At 48.1% G+C, this 22,819-nt stretch overlaps 1 protein-coding gene across 1 annotated transcript in view; it reads right to left on the minus strand.

The window, feature by feature from the left end:
* The window catches only part of MYO1E (myosin IE), a 104,534-nt gene that overhangs the window by 16,391 nt on the left and 65,324 nt on the right, over nucleotides 1-22,819 (minus strand). The window contains exons 20-25 of the mRNA XM_044979809.1: nucleotides 20,641-20,755; nucleotides 18,461-18,630; nucleotides 17,761-17,906; nucleotides 12,551-12,697; nucleotides 10,135-10,292; nucleotides 8,341-8,433 (exon numbers count right to left, since the gene is read on the minus strand). Of these exons, the coding sequence (XP_044835744.1) occupies nucleotides 8,341-8,433; nucleotides 10,135-10,292; nucleotides 12,551-12,697; nucleotides 17,761-17,906; nucleotides 18,461-18,630; nucleotides 20,641-20,755 (829 nt within the window). The remainder of the gene's footprint in view (nucleotides 1-8,340; nucleotides 8,434-10,134; nucleotides 10,293-12,550; nucleotides 12,698-17,760; nucleotides 17,907-18,460; nucleotides 18,631-20,640; nucleotides 20,756-22,819) is intronic.

Raw genomic sequence — 22,819 nt, forward strand, 5'->3', positions numbered from 1 at the left:
CTGTAGGGGTCAGGGGCTCAGCCTGCCTCTGAGAGGCTCCACAAGGGGGAATGAGGCAACTCAGGTTCACCTGGGACTAAATTAACTCACTGAGTAAGTAGGAAGCAGTTAATTAGGCAGAGAAGCACCTGGGCATGATAAAAGGGAAGGTATTGGTGAGGTGGAAGGGGTAGAAAACTAGGAGAACAGAGGTTCCTAGAGTATAGGAAGAGCAGTCTCCTACAGAGAAGGCATCTGGGGGCACTTGATGAGGGGGAACCCAGGGAGAATGCTCCTAGGTGGGAGAGTTTTCAGCAGGAAATCATAAGCTGTCCTGAAGAAGGGTCCTTCTGGTTCAGCCTCCATGGGAGGACCTTGACCCAAGAGGAGGGACTATTCCCCAGCTATTGCCAAGAAGAACCCTGACTCCAGAAGAGGGTTCTGGGTCATAAAGGCCTTGCTGCTGGTAAGGAGCTTGGATGTAACCGGGGTTGATGAATTAAGGTTGACTCAGCCCATCTTCTCTACAGATGTAGAGCAGGAGGTCTTTCCATGTAATATTCTGCCTTTGGGGTTGAATAAACTAGATCCCACCATGTTCACTGTGCTAGTCAGTAGTGTGCAGAGTTGAACCTAGATGGATGTCAGTAGGGTCTCTTATTTTCACCTGTACCCTTACTCTAAGTTAATCTTATTTGTTATAAACTTGCAGGACAGAACAATATTTTGTTCACCTAATGCTTCCCAAGATTTCTTTGCAAAATGCTCTCTTTAAATGAGAAGTAACCACTTAGTATTTCAGAAGAAAAGGATAATGTTAATAGTAACCTTCAGGTCTAAAGCTGAGACAGATCACTAAATTAAACATAGTTCTAAAGGGGTGATGTTCAAGATACAAACTTCTGTGGACTTATTAAAAACCTCCTTCAGGGAAACAAGCAAAGATGCAATGGTGGGCTGCCAGTGCTGTCCCCTGGGTGAGGTCCCCCATTACACCCATAACTGCTATTGAACTGTGGATGCTTCAGAGCATAAGGGCCACTACAAGATCTGAACTCAATGTGGCTGTCCTTTGCATTCCCGATTCTTAAACACTGACAAGAGAGTTTGCAAATATTTTTAAAAACAAACAAGCTGCTGCTGGGTTGATGTTTCATGTAACCCTGAACAAATATTTACTGCCTAATTACAAACATTCAGAATTAGTGTTTTGCAAAAGAAATGTTGATCCAAACTTAACTACCGCAGTGCAAGCATCCTATTGCTTAATTGCTGTAAACAGGCTTGGCATCTTGGAAAACCATTCCATGCAATCCTTTGTCTGAGACTCACACTGAACTTTTCTTGCCTGAGTTAGTACTGCATGATTTAGACTTGTTTATTATTCAATCTGGCAAAGAGTGTCAGCTTTAGACATGAAGTTTTCTCCTAGCATTGCACTTCTTTTTTAAAATAAGTGGCTGCTCCTTATTGAAAAAGTACATCTTGGGATGTGTTAAGTAAATAAAATAAAGACGGTTACTCACCATAGTAACTGTTGTTCTTCGAGATGTGTTGCTCCTATCCATTCCATGTAGGTGTGCGCGCCGCGCGTGCACGGCTCTTCGGAACATTTTTACCCTAGCAACTCCGGTGGGCCGGCTGGGCGCCCCCTGGAGTGGCGCCGCCATGGCGCTGAATATATACCCCAGCCGGCCCGTCCGCTCCTAAGTTCCTTCTTGCCGGCTACTCTGACAGTGGGGAAGGAGGGCGGGTCTGGAATGGATAGGAGCAACACATCTCGAAGAACAACAGTTACTACGGTGAGTAACCGTCTTTTCTTCTTCGAGTGATTGCTCCTATGCATTCCATGTAGGTGATTCCCAAGCCTTACCTAGGCGGTGGGGTCGGAGTGAGACGTGGCAGAGTGTAAGACTGCGGAGGCGAAGGCTGCATCGTCTCTAGATTGCTGCACCAACGCGTAGTGGGAAGCGAAGGTGTGTACAGAAGACCAGGTGGCAGCTCTACAGATGTCCTGGATGGGGACATGGGCCAGGAAGGCGGCCGACGAGGCTTGCGCTCTCGTCGAGTGAGCGGTGAGGCGGCATGGTGGCACGCGAGCAAGCTCGTAGCATGTCCAGATACATGCCGTCACCCAGGAGGAAATCCGCTGTGAGGAGACCGGCTCACCTTTCATGCGATCGGCAACCGTTACAAACAGCTGGGTCGAACGCCGGAAGGGCTTCGTCCGCTCGATATAAAAAGCGAGGGCCCTGCGGACGTCCAGGGTGTGAAGCTGTTGCTCACGAGGTGAGGCGTGCGGTTTCGGGAAGAAGACCGGAAGGAAGATCTCCTGATTGAGGTGAAAGGCCGACACCACCTTAGGGAGGAAGGCCGGGTGTGGTCGAAGCTGCACCTTGTCTCCATGGAAGACGGTGTATGGTGGACTAACCGTTAGGGCACGGAGCTCAGAGACTCGTCTTGCTGATGTAATGGCAACGAGGAAGGCTGTCTTCCAGGAGAGATAGAGCAGAGAGCACGTGGCCAGGGGCTCGAAGGGCGGTCCCATAAGCTTGGCCAGAACGAGATTTAAATCCCAGGTCGGGGCAGGACGCCGCACCGACGGGTACAAGCGGTCCAGGCCTTTAAGGAAGCGGGAAACCATCTGGTTGGAGAAGATGGACCAACCTCCCATGGATGGACGAAAGGCGGACACAGCTGCCAGGTGCACCTTCAAGGAGGAGACCGCGAGTCCTTGTTCTTTAAGGTACCAGAGGTAGTCCAGGATTGTAGGGATAGGGACTAGGAAGGGATTAAGGCCGCGCTGATCACACCAGAGTGCGAAACGCTTCCATTTCGCGAGGTAAGTGGAGCGAGTGGAAGGCTTCCTGCTTTCAAGTAGGACTTGCTGTACTGCCGCCGAACAGTCCCTCTCTGCATGGGTCAACCACGCAGGTACCAAGCTGTAAGATGGAGGGACTGTAGGTTCGGGTGGCAGAGTCTGCCGAAGTCCTGTGTGATGAGGTCCGGCCATAACGGAAGGGGAATGGGATCCTGAACGGAGAGCTCGAGCAGCAGGGTGTACCAGTGCTGCCTCGGCCAGGCCGGAGCGACGAGTATTACGTGGGCCCTGTCCCTCCGAAGCTTGAGTAGCACCCGGTGTATGAGCGGGAACGGAGGGAAGGCTTAGAGGAGGTGACCCGTCCAGGAGCAGAGGAATGCGTCCGACAGGGAGCCTGGGGAGCGACACTGGTACGAACAAAACAGGTGGCACTTCCTGTTCTCCTTGGAGGCAAACAGGTCTATCTGGGGAAACCCCCACCTCCGGACAATTGCGTGCACCACATCCGGACGAAGAGACCACTCGTGGGAGAGGAACGATCTGCTGAGATGGTCGGCCAGCGTGTTCTGCACTCCTGGAAGAAAGGACGCTTCCAGGCGAATCGAGTGGGTCACGCAGAAGTCCCACAGGAGCATCGCTTCCTTGCAGAGCAGGGAGGAGCGGGCTCTGCCCTGCTTGTTCACATAGAACATCGCCGTCGTGTTGTCCGTGAACACCGCCACGCAGCGGCCTTGCAGGCGGGCACGGAAGGCGAGACACGCCAAGCGGATCGCTCGCAGCTCCCGGACGTTGATGTGGAGGGAGAGCTCTTGGGGCGACCAGAGACCCTGCGTGTGAAGGGGTCCAGGTGAGCCCCCCATCCCAACGCCGAGGCATCCGCGGTCAGGGTGATGGATGGGCGAGGAGGGCGGAACGGGACTCCTGCACACACGACCTCTGGGTCCAGCCACCAGCTGAGCGAATCGAGGGTAGGCTTCGTGACCGTGACCACCATGTCGATGGGGTCGCGATGCGGGCGGTACACCGACGCCAGCCAAGATTGAAATGGGCGAAGGCGCAGCCTGGCGTGCGTGGTCACGAATGTGCAGGACGCCATGTGGCCCAGGAGGCGTAGGCAGGACCGAACCGTCGTCGTGGGAAAGGTGTGTAGGTCCCGGATGATGGAGACCATTGTCTGGTGCTGAGATCGAGGGAGGCAGGCCCTGGCTAAACTGGAGTCGAGGACCGCTCCGATGAACTCCACTCGTTGCGATGGAGTTAAAGTGGACTTCTCGGCATTGATGAGAAGGCCCAGGAGCTGAAATAGGGATAGTATTTCTGTCATCTGGTCCATTACCAGCTGTTGGGACGTCCCGCGAACCAGCCAGTCGTCGAGATACGGGTAGACGTGTATGCGACGACGGCGGAGGGCTGCGGCAACCACTGCCATGCACTTGGTAAAGACCCTCGGCGCGGTGGACAGGCCGAAGGGTAGCACCGTAAACTGGTAGTGCGCGCTGTTGAGCACGAAGCACAGGTAGAGTCGATGGGGAGGGTAAATCGCGACATGGAAGTACGCGTCCTTCATATCGAAGGCGGCAAACCAGTCTCCCGGATCCAGGGAGGGAATGATGGTCCCCAGGGTGACCATGCGAAACTTGAGCTTGAGCAGGTACCTGTTGAGCTCCCGGAGGTCTAGTATGGGTCGGAGACCTCCTTTCGCCTTGGGGATGAGAAAATATCGGGAATAAAATCCCCTGCCCCGCATGTCGTGCGGCACCTCCTCTATGGCCCCCAAGCTCAACAGAGTCTCGACCTCTTGTAGGAGGAATTGCTCGTGAGAGGGGTCCCTGAAGAGGGACGGGGAAGGTGGGTGGGAAGGAGGGGGCGAAACAAATTGAAGGCGGTAACCATACTGGATAGTACGAAGGACCCAGTTGTCCGATGTTATTTGGGACCACGCCGGAAGGAAGTGGGAAAGGCGGTTGTAAAATAATGGGGTAGGATCCAGGAAAGAGACTGATGGGCTCTCCTCGGGCGTCCCATCAAAAGGCCTGTTTGGGCCCTTGAGGGGCCTTGGAAGGGGCCAGGGCCTGGTTGCGTCTGTTGCCCGATGGTCTACGGCGGTTTAAGTTAGCACGCCGACTATTATATGGCCTTGACCTGACCTGGGTAAAGGGCCGGTAGGGCTGCTGTCGGAATGACCTCCACTGGGTAGCCGGTGTGTGCATCCCCAAGGTGCGAATGGCAATTCGACCATCTCTGAGGGTCTGAATTCTGGAGTCCGTTTTCTCCGAGAAGAGACCCTGAGTGTCGAACGGGAGGTCTTGAAGGGTGTACTGCACCTCAGGTGGCAAGGTGGAGGACTGCAGCCAGGAGATACGCCTCATGGTCACACCGGAGGCCAGGGTTCTGGCTCCTGAGTCCGCCGAGTCCAGAGCGGCCTGGATGGAGGACCGGGAGGCTTTTCTGCCTTCTTCCAAGAGGGCCGAGAACTCTTGACGTGAGGCTGTTGAGATCAGCTCCGAAAATTTCGCCAGGGACACCAAGATGTCAAAGGTGTAACGAGCGAGAAGAGCCATCTGGTTGGCAATCCGGAGCTGGAGGCCACCCGCCGAATAGACCTTCCGGCCCAACAGGTCCATGCGCCGTGCGTCTTTGGATTTTGGCGCCGGAGCGGGCTGCCCATGCCTCTCCCGGTCATTTACGGACTGTACCACGAGGGAGTCCGGAGTCGGGTGCGTATAGAGGTACTTGTATCCGGTGGGCGGGACCGAGTACTTGCGCTCCACGCCACGCGCGGTGGGAGGGACGGATGCCGGTGACTGCCAGATGGTAGTGGCATTCCACTGTATGGTGCGGATGAAGGGCAGGGCCACCCGCAGCGGGGCCTCAGCTCCAATGACGTTGGTCACTGGGTCGTCATCCTCTGGGACCTCCGCCACGGGGAGGTCGATAGCCTTTGCCACCCGGCGAAGAAGGTCTTGGTGGGCCCGCAAGTCAATAGGAGGGGGGTCTGTTGTAGAAGCCCCCGCCACCGCCTCATCCGGCGAGGATGATGAGGACAGACCTTGGACCGCCGCTTCTGGAGCTGGTTCTTCCAGGGGGTGTGAAGCCGCCTCGGACCCTGGATGCTGTGCGGGACCAGGTGGCGACGGGGCCTCACCCGGTGGTGATGGGGGAGGTCTGCTCACCGTGGCTTCGGGCACCCTATGTTAGGCGCCCACGTGCCTCGGGTGAAAGGGGAGTCCTTGAGGCTCGTGGTAGGCCCAGGGGACCCAAAAACCCCACTGCTGCGGTCCGTGGTCCTGGCCTTGGGGGTCGGCCCGGAGATCTCTCCCGCTGCCCGCCTGAGAGGCAACTGAGGGCTGACGAGAAGGCCAAGGCGGGGCAGAGGCGCTGAAAGAGTGCGCCGTGGATGCCGGCAGTAGGTCCCTGGGCGGTGCCGAGGATCGGTGCCGGTCATCGCGGTGCCGGGATGGAGAGCGGGACCAGCGACTGTTGCGGTGCCGGGAGCTCGACCGGTGCCGGGAGCTCGACCGTGACCTCGACCGACGGCGTCGGGAGCGGCTTCGGGAGTCGCGGTGCCGGGAACGGTACCGGGATCCGGACCTCCCTCGGTACCGACGGTCGGGTGACCGGGACCGGGAGCGTCTCCGGGAGTGCGACCGGTACCGCAACGTTGAGCGGTACCGGGACTGCGACCGGTGCCAAGACAGGGAGCGGTACCGCGATGGTGAACGGTGCCGAGATCTGGATCGGCATGGCGGTGACCGTCTGCGGGACCGGGACCGGGACCGGGACCGACGTCTATCTCGTCCGTCAGGGGGAGGTGGCCGCATCATCGCCGGCTTGCCCGCTGACTGAACGGCCCGCACCGGCAGTGCCGGGGGCCGGAGGCTCGGTGCCTCTGTGAGCTCGATGAGCTCTCTCGCCGTCGAGAATGTCTCGGGCGTAGACGGGAGCTGCAGCTCAACCGCGGTTGGCACCAGGGAGCAGGGTGGTACCGGACTCAACGGCTCTTGCGGCGCCGGAGTCGACGGTACCGTGCACGGTTTGTGCACCGCCACAGCCGGTACCGGAGGCGCCAGTGGTGGCTGGGCAAGCGGTCCCGTAGCATGCGGCTTAGAGGCCATCTGCTCCGTCTTCCGCTTCCTCGCTGGAGAGAGGGAACGGTGCCGGGACGCCGGTGCCGGCTGTGGAGCTCAAGCAGTCTCGGTACCGGAGCGGCTCGGGGCCGCCGGTGTGCTGCGTGCCGATGACGATTTCGGTGCCGCTGGGGTCGGCGCGGGGGTTTGAAGTGTCGCCTCCATAAGGAGCTGCTTTAGGCGAGTGTCCCGCTCCTTTCTAGTTCTCGGCTTAAACGCTGTACAAATGGGACACTTATCTGGACGATGGGTCTCCCCGAGGCAGCGCAGGCAGGAGTCGTGCGGGTCCCCGACAGGCATGTGCCGCTGGCAAGCCGCACAGGGCTTAAACCCCAGTGCCTTGGGCATAAGCCCGCACCGGTTGTGGAAGAAGAGGGGCTAACCCCCCCTAATTCCCTTACTAAACTATATCTAACTAAACTTATTCAACTAATCTAACAACTAAACTAACTTAACCAACTATGTACACGTAGGAAATAGAGAAACGCTAGGGCTGTGGAGGTAAAGGAGCACTCCACTGTTCCAACTGGCCGTCACGGGTGGTAAGAAGGAACTGAGGAGCGGACGGGCTGGCTGGGGTATATATTCAGCGCCATGGCGGCGCCACTCCAGGGGGCGCCCAGCCAGCCCGCCGGAGTTGCTAGGGTAAAAATGTTCCGAAGAGCTGTGCACGCGCGGCGCGCACACCTACATGGAATGCATAGGAGCAATCACTCGAAGAAGAAGTGTTCTTTCCTGTAAACTCACACTCTAAATTCTTATTTAAGGGCAAAAATGAAAATAACAGACACAGCTTAGTGATATCAATCTAGGGTTCAACTCTGCACGTCTACATACTAGCACATCTACCATGCAGGGAACTAGTTTATTCAACCCCAAGGGGAGAACATCTTGTGGAGAGACTGTCTCTTCCACACCTACATACTGGCACAGCTCATATGCAACAGCTTTTGTATATGCTGTATATAACAGCCAGGGAATGAGGCACAAGTCCAATTCCATTATGTGTGGTAGTGAGAGCGCAGTGACAAGGCTGAGTATTGTCTAGCCCTGTGCTGTGTGTATATACTGTGTCCTAAAGTGGAAGATGCATAGAAGCAACTGCACATTCAGTGTTTTGTAGCAAGAGGCTATATATGCTGGCATCCATGATAACTGACATGAGACACCTCCAGCTGAACACTAGTCTCAGAGTAAGTGCCAGTGGATTTGAAGTACTGGTTTGATATAATGCCTATCATACTGAGGAGCCTAATTAAACATGCACATTTCAGTTATGGTGATTTCAAAAATACTTTTGGAACTGAAGGAGAAACCCCCTGCAAAGCATTCTGGAGAATGATGCCCAGCTATGGCCTGAAAGAAAGAAATTGAGTCTAGAATGCTGCCTTAGCCAAAGCAAAGATAACTTACCTGGGGGAGGTGGAGCAGCCCTCATGGGGTAATTCTGACTTTGAGTCCTATGGGAATACCCTTGGCTTTGGGTAATGTTCCGTTTCGTGGGGCCTAAAATAAACACGTTAAGCTCTGTCAGATTGCCATCCTCTGTGTAGCATTCAGAAAACAAGTCCTTATGCTGAATGTCAGCTCCTCATTCTTGATCAGAGGGAGCCATTTGAAATTCAGGTTTTGGCCAAGCTGTGCTTAGCATAGCACCTGAAGGGCTGGGGGATCAAAGGTAACTTAATGCCATTTTAACAAACTCACCCAGACCTGGGGCCAGCTGTGGTCCAGGTGAACTTTAATCATAAAGCTGGTCTAAGTGACACCCAACTGTCATTAGCCCCAAGGAATGTTCCAAAAGCCAAGGAGAGTTGGCATAATGGTACTGAAAACACACCTTTTTGTCTAGTAATTTCTTTATAAGTCCACTATTGCAAGGGTTACTGCAGCTCTGTGCCACTAGAAGATTTCCCCATGTCAGAATCCTTCACCAGCTGGCTTTATGGCTCCTTTGCACCACTGGAGTGGCACAAGCTGGTCATATTGTGGCTGAGAGCTCACCTTCTGTTTTTGAATTAAAGGGCTGTAGAGAAAATTGTGTGTGTGTGTGTTAAGGGAGCATGAGAGGTACAGGGCTGTACTCCATAGCTGTAAAAACAAAGGAACAAAGCAGGCGAAATATGGTTTGAAAATAACTCATGATGTGCACAAGACTTAAGCTCCTGTCTGAGAGGCTGTAACATTTGACAACAGGTTATTACAAGGTCTTTTACATCTGTGGCTCTTTCTTACCCCAATGGTAGGACTCCAAAGAAGCAGGGAGCAATGCAAATGGAGCTTCCCCCTGCTGTCTTCAGAACCCCCTTACAGGAGGCAGGGCCGGCTCCAGACCCCAGCGCGCCAAGCGCGCGTGTGGGGCGGCACTTTAACTGGAGGGCGGCAGGTGGGTCCAGCGGACCTTCCGCAGTCATGCCTGCGGGAGGTCCAGCGGAGCCGCGGGACGACCGGACCTCCCGCAGGCATGACTGCGGCGGGTGCGCTGGTCCCGCGGCTCGTGTGGACCTCCCGCAGGCATGACTGCGGAAGCTCCACCGTAGGTGCGGGACCAGCAGCACGTCTTGCAGGAGGTCCCACGGAGGCGCGGGACTGGCGCCCGGCAGCGCGAGCAGCGCAGCGCGCCGCCCTGCTTGGGGTGGCGGAATTCGTAGAGCCGCCCCTGACAGGAGGTAAGAAGGCTTCACAGCACAGAGGTGCTCTGAGGCAAAGCTAATGCATCCTTTGGAGCTGACTCCTTGCTGTTGTATCACTCCATAATTTGGTATTGGCACCTTTTTCTCTTAGCCCAGCCTGCCTCCCTCCTCACACATGGATTCGCAAACCAGAAAAGGGTTCTCTGTGGATTTTGTGGAAGAGGGTGCCCTTTGTGGATGGAATGAATGTCTGATCTGCCACTTGTGTTCTGTCCCAGGCTACAAGACCAGATGTCTTATGTCCCAGGGCCATGAGTTTCAGAGGCTTCCACCAGCAGTCAGTGTGCACTGCTGAATTAACAGTGAATCCAACAAAGGCTGTACAAGGAGAGGCAAGTATGTTGCAGTGTTACAGTCTGCAATCTACTCTTCCCGTGAATGCTATAGAGAAACAATGAAGAACATAGGGTAGCTGGCGGATAGGGAAGAGACCGAGAAATAAAAGTAAAACGAACAGACAAAATCAAGACTCTGATCCATTCAGAAGGACAGTCAAAGGGAAATTCATACTTACGGGAATTCTTTGGTAGTCCTGGTCCAATGCTGACCTGCAGCACCTTGTTACTTGGCTTGAGAATAGCTAAATCTCCTTGGCCTTGCATAAATTGCACTTGGCGAGAACCACCAGCACTCCATGGTCCCCAATTCTCCTTTTTCAGCTTCACTTCAAGTCTAATGCAAGCACACACACACACACACACAGAGAGACAAAAAGAGAAGCATTCACATATAAAGACCAGGGAACATCACTAACCAACGATAGCTTTAAAATGGGAAAAAATAAACAGAACCTCACTGATAGCTATAGCTGAGAAACTATATCTTGAGTATTTTAAACTAAACAAAACATGGTTTCATGCCTTTTTGTATACTACATGACATCATTAACTGTTCTTGGGAAACCTACACAAACAAGGTATAAGATGCTCTCAATGGAGTTTTGAGGACAAATGTTCAAAAGTTTGAACAACAGATGCATATATTATCTAAAACGTCACCGAGTGTACCTGCAGAATCCTGCATAGGTGCACGCTAGTGGGTGTCACATGGCATACACTTATGGGTATCTGGGTATTACCTGACATATGCATGCAAATACATTTTGTTGTGGGAGCAATGGGAACATGTACATTTTTGCGTGTACTTTATGTCCTCCTTTGAAGATACAGGCCTCTATCAAAATTCAAACAGTCTCGTTCACAGCTTGTATCTGCAAATGCATGTTACCTTCAATGTACTGTAGCTAGAGATGGGCTCAGGCAGTCATGATGTCCAAAACCTCAGTTGTTATGCATTGCTTTTTACAATGGCAAAACCAAAACCACCTCCGTTATTGGCTTTTGATTCCCGGTCTATACGACTATATGGAACCTTTTACACTTTTTTCCTACTTACCCATGTCATTATCAAGCTAAAATGATATTCTCCCCTAAATAATTCTTACACTGCTTTGACTGGAATAAAACAGACATGCAAACTCCAGGTTCAATGTCATTAATTTGTTTACTTCATGGGAGTATTAGCAAGAATGCAATTTTATTGATATGGTTTCCAGAATGCCCTTAAAGCAAAAACCAGCCCCAATATGCAAACAAAATCCTACAAATCCAAGTTCTCTAACATCTGGAGTTTTCTTTGGATAAGCATCTAGAAGTTCAGATACTTATCCAAGCTACCCCCACTGATCCCTGCAGGCCTCTGTCCTCACAAAATATAAACTCCTACCCTAAATGAGAGACCCCTTTTCAACCAACCACCCATCACTCTAGCCTTATCTTCCCATTATGCATCTAAGCAGGTACATCACATGCATCAGTGTAGTACTTCAGCATCTCTAGGGTAAGGCCAAGGAGTACATAATGGGACTGAAGAGAAGTCTCCCTTCTTAGGGCACGACACACCAGCACAGCCACTCTGCAGCTGCTACTGCCTTGTCCTCCTCTAAGAGGGGAAGGGTTTGGACTGTGAATCCACGTGGCTGTTCACTGACTGGCCTTGCCCTCACTGCAGTTGGGAGAACTGTTGTGTAGGCAGCACACTGATGGTGAAGAATTTCCCTTGTGTGGCCTCTCTATCAGGGCCGCCCAGAGGGGGGAGGGGGGGCAAGTGGGGCAATGTGCCCCAGGCCCCGGGCCCAGCAGGGGCCCCCACGAGAGTTTTTCGGGGCCCCTGGAGCGGGGTCCTTCACTCACTCCCAGGGCCCCGGAAAACTCTCGCAGGGCCCGGGCCCCCGGAGCTTCTTCGCTCCCGGTCTTCGCTGTCGGGGGGTCCTTCCTCTCTGGGATAGAAGGACCCCCCTGCCACCGAATTACAGCCGAAGCAGGACCTGCCGCCAGAGTGCAGCCAGGTCTTCGGCAGTAATTCGGCGGTGGTGGTGGTGGTGGGGGGCGTGTCCTTCCGTTCCGGGACCCGCCGCCGAAGTGCCCTGAAGACCCACGGTGGGGGCTGCACTTCAGCGGTAATTCGGTGGAGGGGGGTCCCCGCTGTGGGTCTTTGGGGCACTTTGGCGGCGGGTCCCGGAACGGAAGGACCCCCCGCCGCCGACTTACCGCCGAAGCGGGGCCCCCCGCCGCCGAAGACCCCGGACCCCCGGAATCCTCTGGGCGGCCCTGCTCTCTATAACCTGATGCCCCATTCAGCACAGCAAGGGAAATTTTGCTACATTAAGGTCCCACTGCGTACAGCGAATGAGAAGTTGGGAGTGGCTAGGATTTGACCCTAAGGTATTACACAGGCTATGCAAGAAAGTCTTCTAGCTTTCTAAGCACATGCGTATGCAGGCATTCACACTGCACACATCTCCCTGGTTCTGTAACAGAGGATAGAATATAAATATGAGAATCCAATACTTACACTAACCTGGTTTTTGCATCTTTACCCTAACAGCAAGAAACAGCTGTTTAATATTTTTTTAGAAAACCATTACTCACGTATTGCTAAATTTCAGAGGTAGTTTTCTTTGTGTTTTCTCCTCATATCGCTTAGATAAAAGGCTTAAAAATTCCGTTTTGAAGACCGATTCAAGCAAACTATCATATTCCTGCTCATGTAGAATGAAAATGTCATCCTGCATTGTGCTGTAAAGAAATCAGACCATGCATCATTCAGCCTTGAATCCAAAGTGCAAAAATAGCTCTGCATTTTAATAGCATTTGAAAGCAATCATGGTGATTTTTTAAAAATCTAATGAAGAATTAATAGCTGAGTTTTGCTTTTAGATAATGGTTCTTTGTTTCCACTGCTGGTAATGGAATCCCCAAAACAATCTTCTTGTGTGATAGCTGAATACAAATTAGTCATTTTAAGTTAATTATTGTTATTATAAAATGGGAACATGTGCTACAATTAAAAGCTCATATCCTTAACAACAGCAAAGCTAGTCATTAAGACTGGATTTGTAGAATGTTGTGTAAAGTTAATTAGAGAAGCTGAAAAAGAAATACTTCTTAAAATCAGACTGAAACTCAAACCGATGATAAGCTCCCAGTGCTGCATCACCTTTAACTTGCACTCCCTGAACTTAGACAGTGAAGCAAACATAGACCCTGGATAAGATCCTTAGCTGGTGTAAGTCAGCATCACTCCACTGACTTTAATGGAGTGATTCTAATTTACACCAATTGAGGATCCTACAAACTCATGCAGGCAGAGTCCCAAAGGCACATGGAGCTCTGCTAAAGAACTGGGGCATGGTTGATTCTGCACACTTCTGGAATCCCCATGATAGAAAATTCTCTCTTGTGATTCCAAGTCATCAAGCCAGGTTTACCTTTGCTTCAGACTTAATGTTTTAATAGTTCTTGTTTATATATAATTATCTTTCCTCTCATAGAGGCTATGTGGTCCAGGACAGTAAGCATGGTTCAGTGAGCCAAGACTTCCTGAGCCATGTCATTTAGTCACTGTGTCTGCTCCTCTGTGCCTCAGTTTCCTTTCTGTACAAGGGGGCATCAATGCTTACCTCACAGTTCAATGGCAGGTAGGTGCCTAGATACCTCTGAAGATCGAAGCCCGAGTTACTATGGGTACAGCACTTTGACGATGTAAAGTGTTAAGCATAATTATTATATTACTGACTTCAATTGACATGGCTAATTTATACCAGCTCATAAACTGGCCCCCTGTCTCTTTCTCCCCTTTTTGTGAAGAAATGGGCTTATCAGATATTGCAATAATGATTCATTTTAAAAAGCTGTACCCTAAGAGGTTGGCTGCCATTTTGCAGGGATGCTTTCTGCAGAGTGACTGAAGCCACAGATTCTCTGATATTCCACCAGTCTTAGGTCTTCTTGTCAGAATGTTCTCTCATGGCTTCTCTAGTGGGTGGTGGTTTTAGTAGTGATGTGCTAATATCCCAGTCCTACGGCTAGGAACTGAAGCATTTTAAAGGAAGGCTGTGGGAGGATTCCAGAACACTTTTTTGAAGGGATGAAGTCTGTGTCTCTCTCACTTGCGCATACTTTTTCACCAACAAGAGGTCACAGTAAGTTACAAAGCAAGGACACAGATGTCGTGGTTACATGTCTGACCAGGCTATGACTGAGGAAGAAGGTGTCTGAGTGATTTATAACAATGTTCTCCACAAACATCCCAAGCAGTTGCAATTAAAAGCTCTACTTTAGAGGCATGTGAGTGCAAAATCACTAGAAGAGGCTTATATCAGAGGGGTAGCTGTGTTAGTCTGGATCTGTAAAAGCAGCAAAGAATCCTGTGGCACCTTATAGACTAACAGACGTTTTGCAGCATGAGCTTTCGTGGGTGAATACCCCCATCCGACGAAGTGGGTATTCACCCACGAACGCTCATGCTGCAAAACGTCTGTTAGTCTATAAGGTGCCACAGGATTCTTTGCTGCTTTTAGAAGAGGCTTATATTTTTATCAAAAGGCTCCTTCCATTCGCTGTTCGCATGATCCTGGTCACAGGCATAAAGCCATGAAACAAAAACTTGCAAGTGTATTTGTTTTCCTACTCAGATTCAGACTTATCTTTGGATCTGCCTACTGTCTTACTCATGTGTTTGGGCTGCAATTTCTTACAGATGTTAGAAGCTGCACATAGTTTTTAAAGGCACCCATACTAGTGTGAGGCTTTGTTGCATACTGGCCTCCCTTTCATCTTCTGTTCTGACTGCTAACAACATTAGATAATATTGGGTTACTGTCTCAGCATGTTAGATGTCACATACTAAGCAAAAGAGGAAGCTGTAGTCTGCATTTCTCTCTGAAAAAAATTAATTTGCATTTCAGCATTTTATACCCTATTAGATTTACAGTTAACATTTATTTAGAAAGGCTCTTTTTAAACTGCAGTTTATTAGAAGCTACTACAGTGATACTCAGAGGGTCAATATCCATGTAATCTAGTGACTGCGACTGAAAGCTGTGGCAAACCATGCCGCTCTATTGCCAGGTGGAAGGGAAGCCAAAATTACATGGCTGTCAGCAGGAGATGACTTCATTTCTCTCAAAAAAATACATATGGGGGTAAAGCAAGCAGAAGAAGTCACTGATATCTAAAAGAAATCTGGATATCTATTACTTCAACACATCATAATAAAATAAAAGGGGACTAATTAGGTCACACAAGGCTCTTCTCACTCTTACAATTACCTACTTTCTGATTACCTGGCTATTAATTAACTTCCTCTTTTACAATGATCCTTCCCCAGCATGCCTGGCTGATAGCTGGCCCTTTAAATGTGGGAGAGGCAACCAGCAGCAGCAGCATTTTGATACTCACTTTCCCTCAGATTGCTGTGGGCTATAAGTCTCTCCCTTACAGAGTGTAAGTAGCTATTTATATGTCTATACAAAAGAGCGAGAATACCTATCAGCCCGTTCTGGGTGCCCTTGATGTAACTTAAAATACAAGTGTCAAGACTCACTCCACTCCACCATAACCAAACCGGAGCAATTCCATCCCAGGTAAGCCCCCAAACAGAACATTAAGGAGAGGAAAAGTTGAACTTTCCTACTTCTCTGACAACTAATCACCCGTACTCCCTCCCTCATCCCCATTTTTAAAAAAATGCTTTATTCTATTCTGAGCGCTCCTGATAAATCAGAACAGTTTAGAAAAGAACTGAACCCTCTGAAATGCCCTTTACAGAAGTATAATTGTAATCCTTTCTATATGACCTCAGGAAATTTAATTTGGCATATTTTCCTTCTGGGGTATATTCAGATTCATTTTGAGGTTGGCTCAGAAATCCAATTATTTTAAATATATTCAAAAACATGAAGAATTTTCCAGGCTGAGAGAGATTGTGTTGAAAATTTGGGGATTGATTTGTTTTTGAGAGAATAAAAGACAGAGAGAGTTTTAATACAAATAAAATTCTATGAGATTTCTGAACTCCGCATGTTTGGAAAAAAAGAAAAGGCAGTTTGTTTTTTCACAAGAATACTCAGCCTTTGGTAACGTACAGGGACATGAATAGGCATTAAGTGTACAACAGGAAGGATTCTATATTATTCCAACAATTTAGTAAAAATCTATTAAGAATGGCAATGAAAACTTTTAATTCTTGCCATTGTCAGGGCAGTGGTATTTGAGATTCCCCATAAAGTCTGGTCCTATTACAGATAGTAACCTCTGTGCCCCTCTTCCTACTTGATTTAGCATGGCTACCCTAACTCAATATAGAACAAGAACCTGTGTAAGTAATATTCACTCTGAGTTCGGCCCACACTCAAATGAAAACATTTAAAAAAAACAAAAACAACTCACTATATTTATTTTTTTAAATCTGGTGACAGTCTTGCGCCACGTAATTTCTGAATTTTTTGGAAGCCACGAGCATTGGTTTATGATGATAACAGCACACTGATAACTCATGGCCAAAGCCTCATTAAATATAACATCAATATAATAAATATAGAGTTCTGAATTTATCAGATTTGGTTTATCTACAGAAAGGTCTGCTTCCACCTTAGGTAATGAGTGTAACCACTCTTACTGAGTTGGCAGTCTGGAGGCAGGCTTCTTTTTAGCTTACTCAGTACAGCTGCAAACACAGAGTACTAAGGTGCTAGTCTGAGTGTCTGGATGTAGTAATTTTCAGGACCCTCACTCAGTTTAGTTTTCAGGCACCAGAATAAGAGACTTTGCTCTAACGTCCAGCCAACACCTATTACTGTAGCCGTTCATGGTTGCAATTCTTGTTATAAATGTGTGACAAATAAAACAATACAGGCTGGCTTTGAAAATGCAGTGGAAAAGAACAGGCCCAGTAGGTGTTAACTTATCTGCTTAGAAATGCCATAGAGTGACCTGGCACATTTTACACCAGGCTAGTATGAGACAGGTATTTATAAACATGTATTTCAAATGTTTACTTTTAGTTATCAACCCTTAATACTTAAGTATGGGAATATTTTAAAAATAATTAGTTTACTTTAATATTTAACTCCACTTTTATTGCCCTAAGCAGATGGTTCTATATCATTGAGTACTGACTGTCAATCAAATGCCAGCACTGGCAAAATGTGATAACAAATACAAAGATGGCAGGAGACTTTGTTCTCTACTTCTGTGAGGGCGGAAGTATTTTACATGGGAATCCATTGGTCTGATGTGCAGTTTCTTGCTGTTTTGTTCTGAGTCACCTGGAAGTGGTTTCTAAGAATTATGTGACCACAGAAGCTATTTCCTGTAATTGGGAATGTGTGTGGCCCTGAGTCAGCAGAAGTACTTAGCAGCCTAACAAGCACTAAAGGCTTCATGTAGAATGGCCAGAGAGAACATCACTCCAGCAAGCTTTTCTGGCAGCCCTCTAGGAAGTAGGACTCTCCCAAAATACACTCAAAAAGCATTAGGAATTACTTCTAAGACAGAAGTCTGGATGAAAAGTCATTACCACCTCTTAATGTTAATTATGATTGATAATGCAGGTGAAGAACATTTTTCTGGGAAGCCATGGGCCAAACTGAGAACTCCTGTAAAAGAACTACTGATTGCACCACTCTAACAGGTACTCAGAAAATCTGCATGTGTTTGTGTGAAAATGTAAGTGTGTGTACTCCTGTAGCTAGCATATTAGTAAGAATGGAAAAGCAGTTTGGTTTCAGAACTGCCAGCCTCCTTGCCTGCATTAATTTTTGTCTCTGCCAGCAGAAAGAACCTGGCCAGGCACTGACCTTAGGGAAACAGAAAGAAGTCTTTCCACCTCAATCCTCCGCTTTAACACCTCCTTCACCAGGCCTTTTTCTGGCCCCTGCTTCACTTTTTCACGCCCAATCAGATATATGCACTTTGGGGTGAGGACAAGGTCTCGCTTCACGCCCTGAAATGTGAAATGATTTGAAAAAATATAAATGTACAGCATCATCAAAATACACAGGCACCTGAAATTAGCCGAATAAGAAGCACATGAATGTGCCACAGATGCATAATGTACCAGCTTTATTTTGCTTGGGAGAGCAGGGGAAGGAGGATGTAGAGAAAAGTGAGTGAATGTTATTCAGCTTGGATTGCATTTAGATAAAGATATAGCTTTGCTCCCTATTCTCTATTTCTTAATTCCAACACCACTTTCTACCCAGCATCTGCCACAGCCCACTCTGTCCTTGGGATAGAAAGTGTGAAAATGATGTAACATGGACCATGGCTAAAGAATGTGACGGCATCCTCTATCCATTAGTCCCAAGAGTGATAGTTTTCCTTCAGATCTGAAATCCTAGGTTGTATGGAACTGTTCTATACCCTGTTTACAATCAGAAACTGAGGTTTTCCAAGCATGGTGGAGTTTCCTTTATAGGGTAGTTCCTAAAAAACACTGCTGCATAACTTAGACACCATGACTAGCCTGAGGATCAGGAGGTTTTTTTGAAACCATACCTTAAACCGCCTGTCATATTTAGTAATCGTGTCTGCAAAATCAATCTTCTCCCGTTTCCCTACAAACTGACGTAACTCTGGATGCTCCTCCATGCCTATGTAGTCTCCAATAAAGTTCCTGTTGATGCTGTTTCGCCTTCTCTCTTTCTTGTTCAGCAACAGATCTGAGGCTTGAACACCAAAAGAGAACATTAATAAATACCGCTAACCAAAGAACCTTCTAAATTCATGAATAGAAAGAGCTCACAGGGCTTCAAGAGGAGCTTAACACTAGAAGAAAATTTAGGGAAATATATTTGTCTGGCAGGTGAAAAAAGGCACTGTGTAAGCTGGTAATCCTTTTGACAGGCAGATGTTTTGCTTTGAAAGCCGTACCTATTTAAACACTTTACCCAGAATGGAGAACCACCTCCAGAATTTGGGGAAGTTCTGATGCAAACCTGATCTCTGTGGAACTATCTCTAAGAGCAACTGCCAAAAAAAAAATGTTGTACAGTAACTCCTCACTTAACGTTGTAGTTATGTTCCTGAAAAATACGACTTTAAGCAAAATGATGTTAAGCAAATCCAATTTCCCCATAAGAATTAATGTAAATAGGGGGGTTAAGTTCCAGGGAAATTTTACACACACACACACACACACACACACACACACACACACACACACACACACACACACACACACACACACTAATTTTTAAACAAACAATTTAATACTGGCACACAGTGATGATGATTGTGCAGCTTGGTGGAGTCCGAGGGTGGGATGTTTCCCAGGGAATGTCTTACTGCTAAATGATGAACTAGCAATCGGCTGAGCCCTCAAGGGTTAACCCATTGTTGTTAATGTAGCCTCATACTCTAAGACAGCACGAATGGAGGGAAGGAAGACAGCATGGCAGACAGAGACACACACCATGTGTGAGAGAGAAATGCACATTGCCTCTTTAAGTACGCTGACTCCACTCTAAGTACACTGCTTTTTAAGTAGATCAGCAAGTTGAGACAGCAGCTGCAAGCTCCCTCCATCCTGACCCTGTCCTGTCCCACCTCCTGCTCTATGGAGATGGGGTAAGTGGGGTGCAGGAGCAGGGAGGAGGGGGACACCCTGACATTAGCCCTCCTCTCCCCCTCCTTCCCCCCAACCCCCAGCAAGTAGGAGGCTCCAGGGAGCAGCTCCAAGGCAGAGGGCAGGAGCAGCACATGGCAGTGGGGGGAGGGACAGCTGAACTGCCAGCAACTGATAGCCTGCTGGGTGGCTGCAGCACAGGGAACTGAGGGGAACCAGGAGCTGATAAGGGGGCTGCCAGTTCACTCTGGTTCCAAGCCCCCACCAGCTAGCTCCAACGGGCTGCTCTTCTGCAAGCAGTGGACAAATCAGGCAGCTGCCAAACGACGTTATAAGGGAGCACTGCACAACTTTAAACGAGCATGTTCTATAATAGTCTAATTGATCGGCAACGTAACAATGTTAACTGGGGCGACTTTAAGTGAGGAGTTACTGTAGAACTATATTCTTAGCAAGATTTGTCCCTGGAAATGAAACAGTGTCTATATCTAGTACCAATCCCCAAAACCTGAATTATTACTCAAAGTCCTCTGCCATCATAACAGATTTGTTTTCTAATAAGAATCAGACATTTTTCAAAACATGCATGCCTCATCTTTGATTTAAAGCTAAGAGCTTGTAGAAGGCAATAAAACATGAGGGCTAACGGGGGAAGGATAGCTCAGTGGTTTGAGCATTGGCCTGCTAAACCCAGGGTTGTGAGTTCAAGCCTTGCAGGGGCCACCTAGGGATCCAGGGCAAATCAGTACTTGGTCCTGCTAGTGAAGGCAGGGGGCTGGACTTAACTCAATGACCTTTCAAGGTCCCTTCCACTTCTAGGAGATTGGTATATCTTCAATTATTACCTTTATGACAAACTCTAGGACTGAATTTGTATTAGTCCCAGGTCCCAGCTTCATGTTTAGCTGTGGGAAGCTCTCTCCCTAACTACTAGATCACCTCTATCCCTACCACTTCAAATTGTTAGCAAAATGCACTCAACCTCAAACAAAGCAATGCAAGAGTCTGCACTCCAGGATGGGAGATATCACTTTGCTCGTTTGAATCATGCTCTGTTTCTGGCTCTGGGACAGTTCATGCAGCTCCTACAGCATTAGAAGTAAAGACATACCTTCTTCTCTCATTTGTACATACTTCTTCCTGGCCATGTATTTCCTCCATGCCTTCTGGATTGCCCGAGCATATCCATCATACTTCCGTTCTCTCATCTCTTCAAGCAAAAACAGCTACAGATAAAGAGGAAAATGGGTCAAACACGTTAGATGAGGAATAAGTGAGCTTGGAAAAAATCCACATTTCACTTTCAACCTCCATGGATGCCACGTATTTGTTACACTCCAGACCCAAGAGTGCCTTACAAGCACTGTCAGTGGGCCCAGCATCAGACTGGGAAAGAAAGATCTTGCAGGGAAAGGAGGAAGTGTCCTCTGATGGTGATGTGGGCAACAATGGCTCATGCACAGTCTACCCCCTACTCCTGCTGCCAGTCTGGAGGATGGTGAATAGGGATAGTCTTTTCTCCCTGCAGCACTCCTATCGCAACTTTAGGCTGTGATTCTCTAGTGGGCCCTGCTCAGTCATACTACATGACCTGCCCTCCTACCATTTGCTGCTTCTTGGCTGAATCTGGGCACGGCATTGCCAGAGTATAGGAGGGGGCTGGTCTTGTCTTAGATAACACGTCAGAATGGATGCATAACTTGATACTGCCCTCTCGTTTCACATACAGGAGGCATCAGAGGGTGAATAAATACTAGCTCCTGTCCTGTCCAAGTCTGAATTTCAAACTCCTTGTACCTCTTGGTTACACTCTTCTTCAGTGTTGGAAGCCCTCGGATGGTTCTGTGGGTCTAAGTTAGTCGGTGCTCTAGGTTCCCTGCCAGACATGGCATGGATCCAGATCAATGAATCTGTGCATGACATACTGTTCCTTGGCAAGGTTTTAGGGGGTCTCTGGGAAATCTCCCTGTATGCTATGTCCAGAAGTTCTTGAAGTCACCTCGTTGTTGTGTTCTGAAATACTATTTTCTTGGCAATCCATACATAAGAAATTATATGCCACTTATATAATTATAACTAAAGATTTACCATTTTAGTTAGATTTCCCATTTACCATGTCAGAGCTCTGTAAGCTTTCAGTTCATAGGATGTGCTTGAGGAGTTAAGTTGTTCTCAGGAATAGAAAGCAAAACCTTGGATTTATGAAATGGTGTCTTAAGTTCAGATAAGCGTATGCTGACCTAGCTATGTGGTAGGTATGCCTCTGATGTTCACTAACAACTGCACTTTTTTTAAAAATACATAACATTGTGCTATATGTTAGTTATAGCACACTGGAAGTTAGACCCTTGATAAGGAAATAGGATTTTATAATATCCTAGGAATTCTTAACTGTGCGTGTATATATACAAATCATAAAGAGGCAAAGATAAAGTTGGGTGGGGAGATGTAAGTGGAGAAGGAATATATGGCATGAGCATAATGTCTGCACTCTTTGCAGGCTGTTTTTTAGAAAAGGCTGCTGGAATTTCTCATGACGTTGTTTTCTGAGAGAGAAAACCAAAGACTCTAAATTTCCTCTTTGCTTCCCAGCATGAATTAAGAAATTTCATAAAAAATGCTTAAAATATAACCTAAGGGGGGCAAAAAGCTGCCAATTCCCAGTGTACTGTTGGCTGTTTTAATTCCATAAAAGATATTATTTTAAAAAATTAGCTGGCATGTGTGTATGTCTTTTGAAGTCGTGGGGTTTGAAACCATGGACGCTACCAAAAGAAAAATAATGTCATGCTTATCCAATGTAATCCAATGTGGGTTTTAAAGCAAACAGATCTTTTCTGCATATTCAGCAAAGTAGCTAGAGCTACCAAAGTGAAATCATATGGTAAACATAAAGCTTTTACACAAAACCTAGGATGGGAAGTTGGTCTTAAAGAAAAATCCACTGAGAAAGGAGCAAGTTTTAAAATGATACCAGTCAAATAATTGGGAAGATTAATTATAATTTAGGAGGGGTTTTCAGATCACTTGCCTCTGTTATAAGGGGCTTTTCTGCAAGAGACAATAGGCAGGTCTAAAAGCATCACTGCCACTTCTCTGTACACATGGCTGCCTGTCTGCCAGCTTCTTCTTCAGCAGCAGCACTGAGATAAGTCCTCCCAGTCTCTAAACTCCTCAGAACTGCAGGGGTGTTCTGGGTGTTGAATAGTGCATGGGAGTGATGTTGCCATGGTCTGGAAGTGGAACTGAGCATTAAGAAAACAGTAAAACCGACTACACAAAATGTTGCC

The sequence above is a fragment of the Mauremys mutica genome, chromosome 11 (genome assembly GCF_020497125.1).
Source record: "Mauremys mutica isolate MM-2020 ecotype Southern chromosome 11, ASM2049712v1, whole genome shotgun sequence".
Taxonomy (NCBI): Eukaryota; Metazoa; Chordata; order Testudines; family Geoemydidae; genus Mauremys; species Mauremys mutica.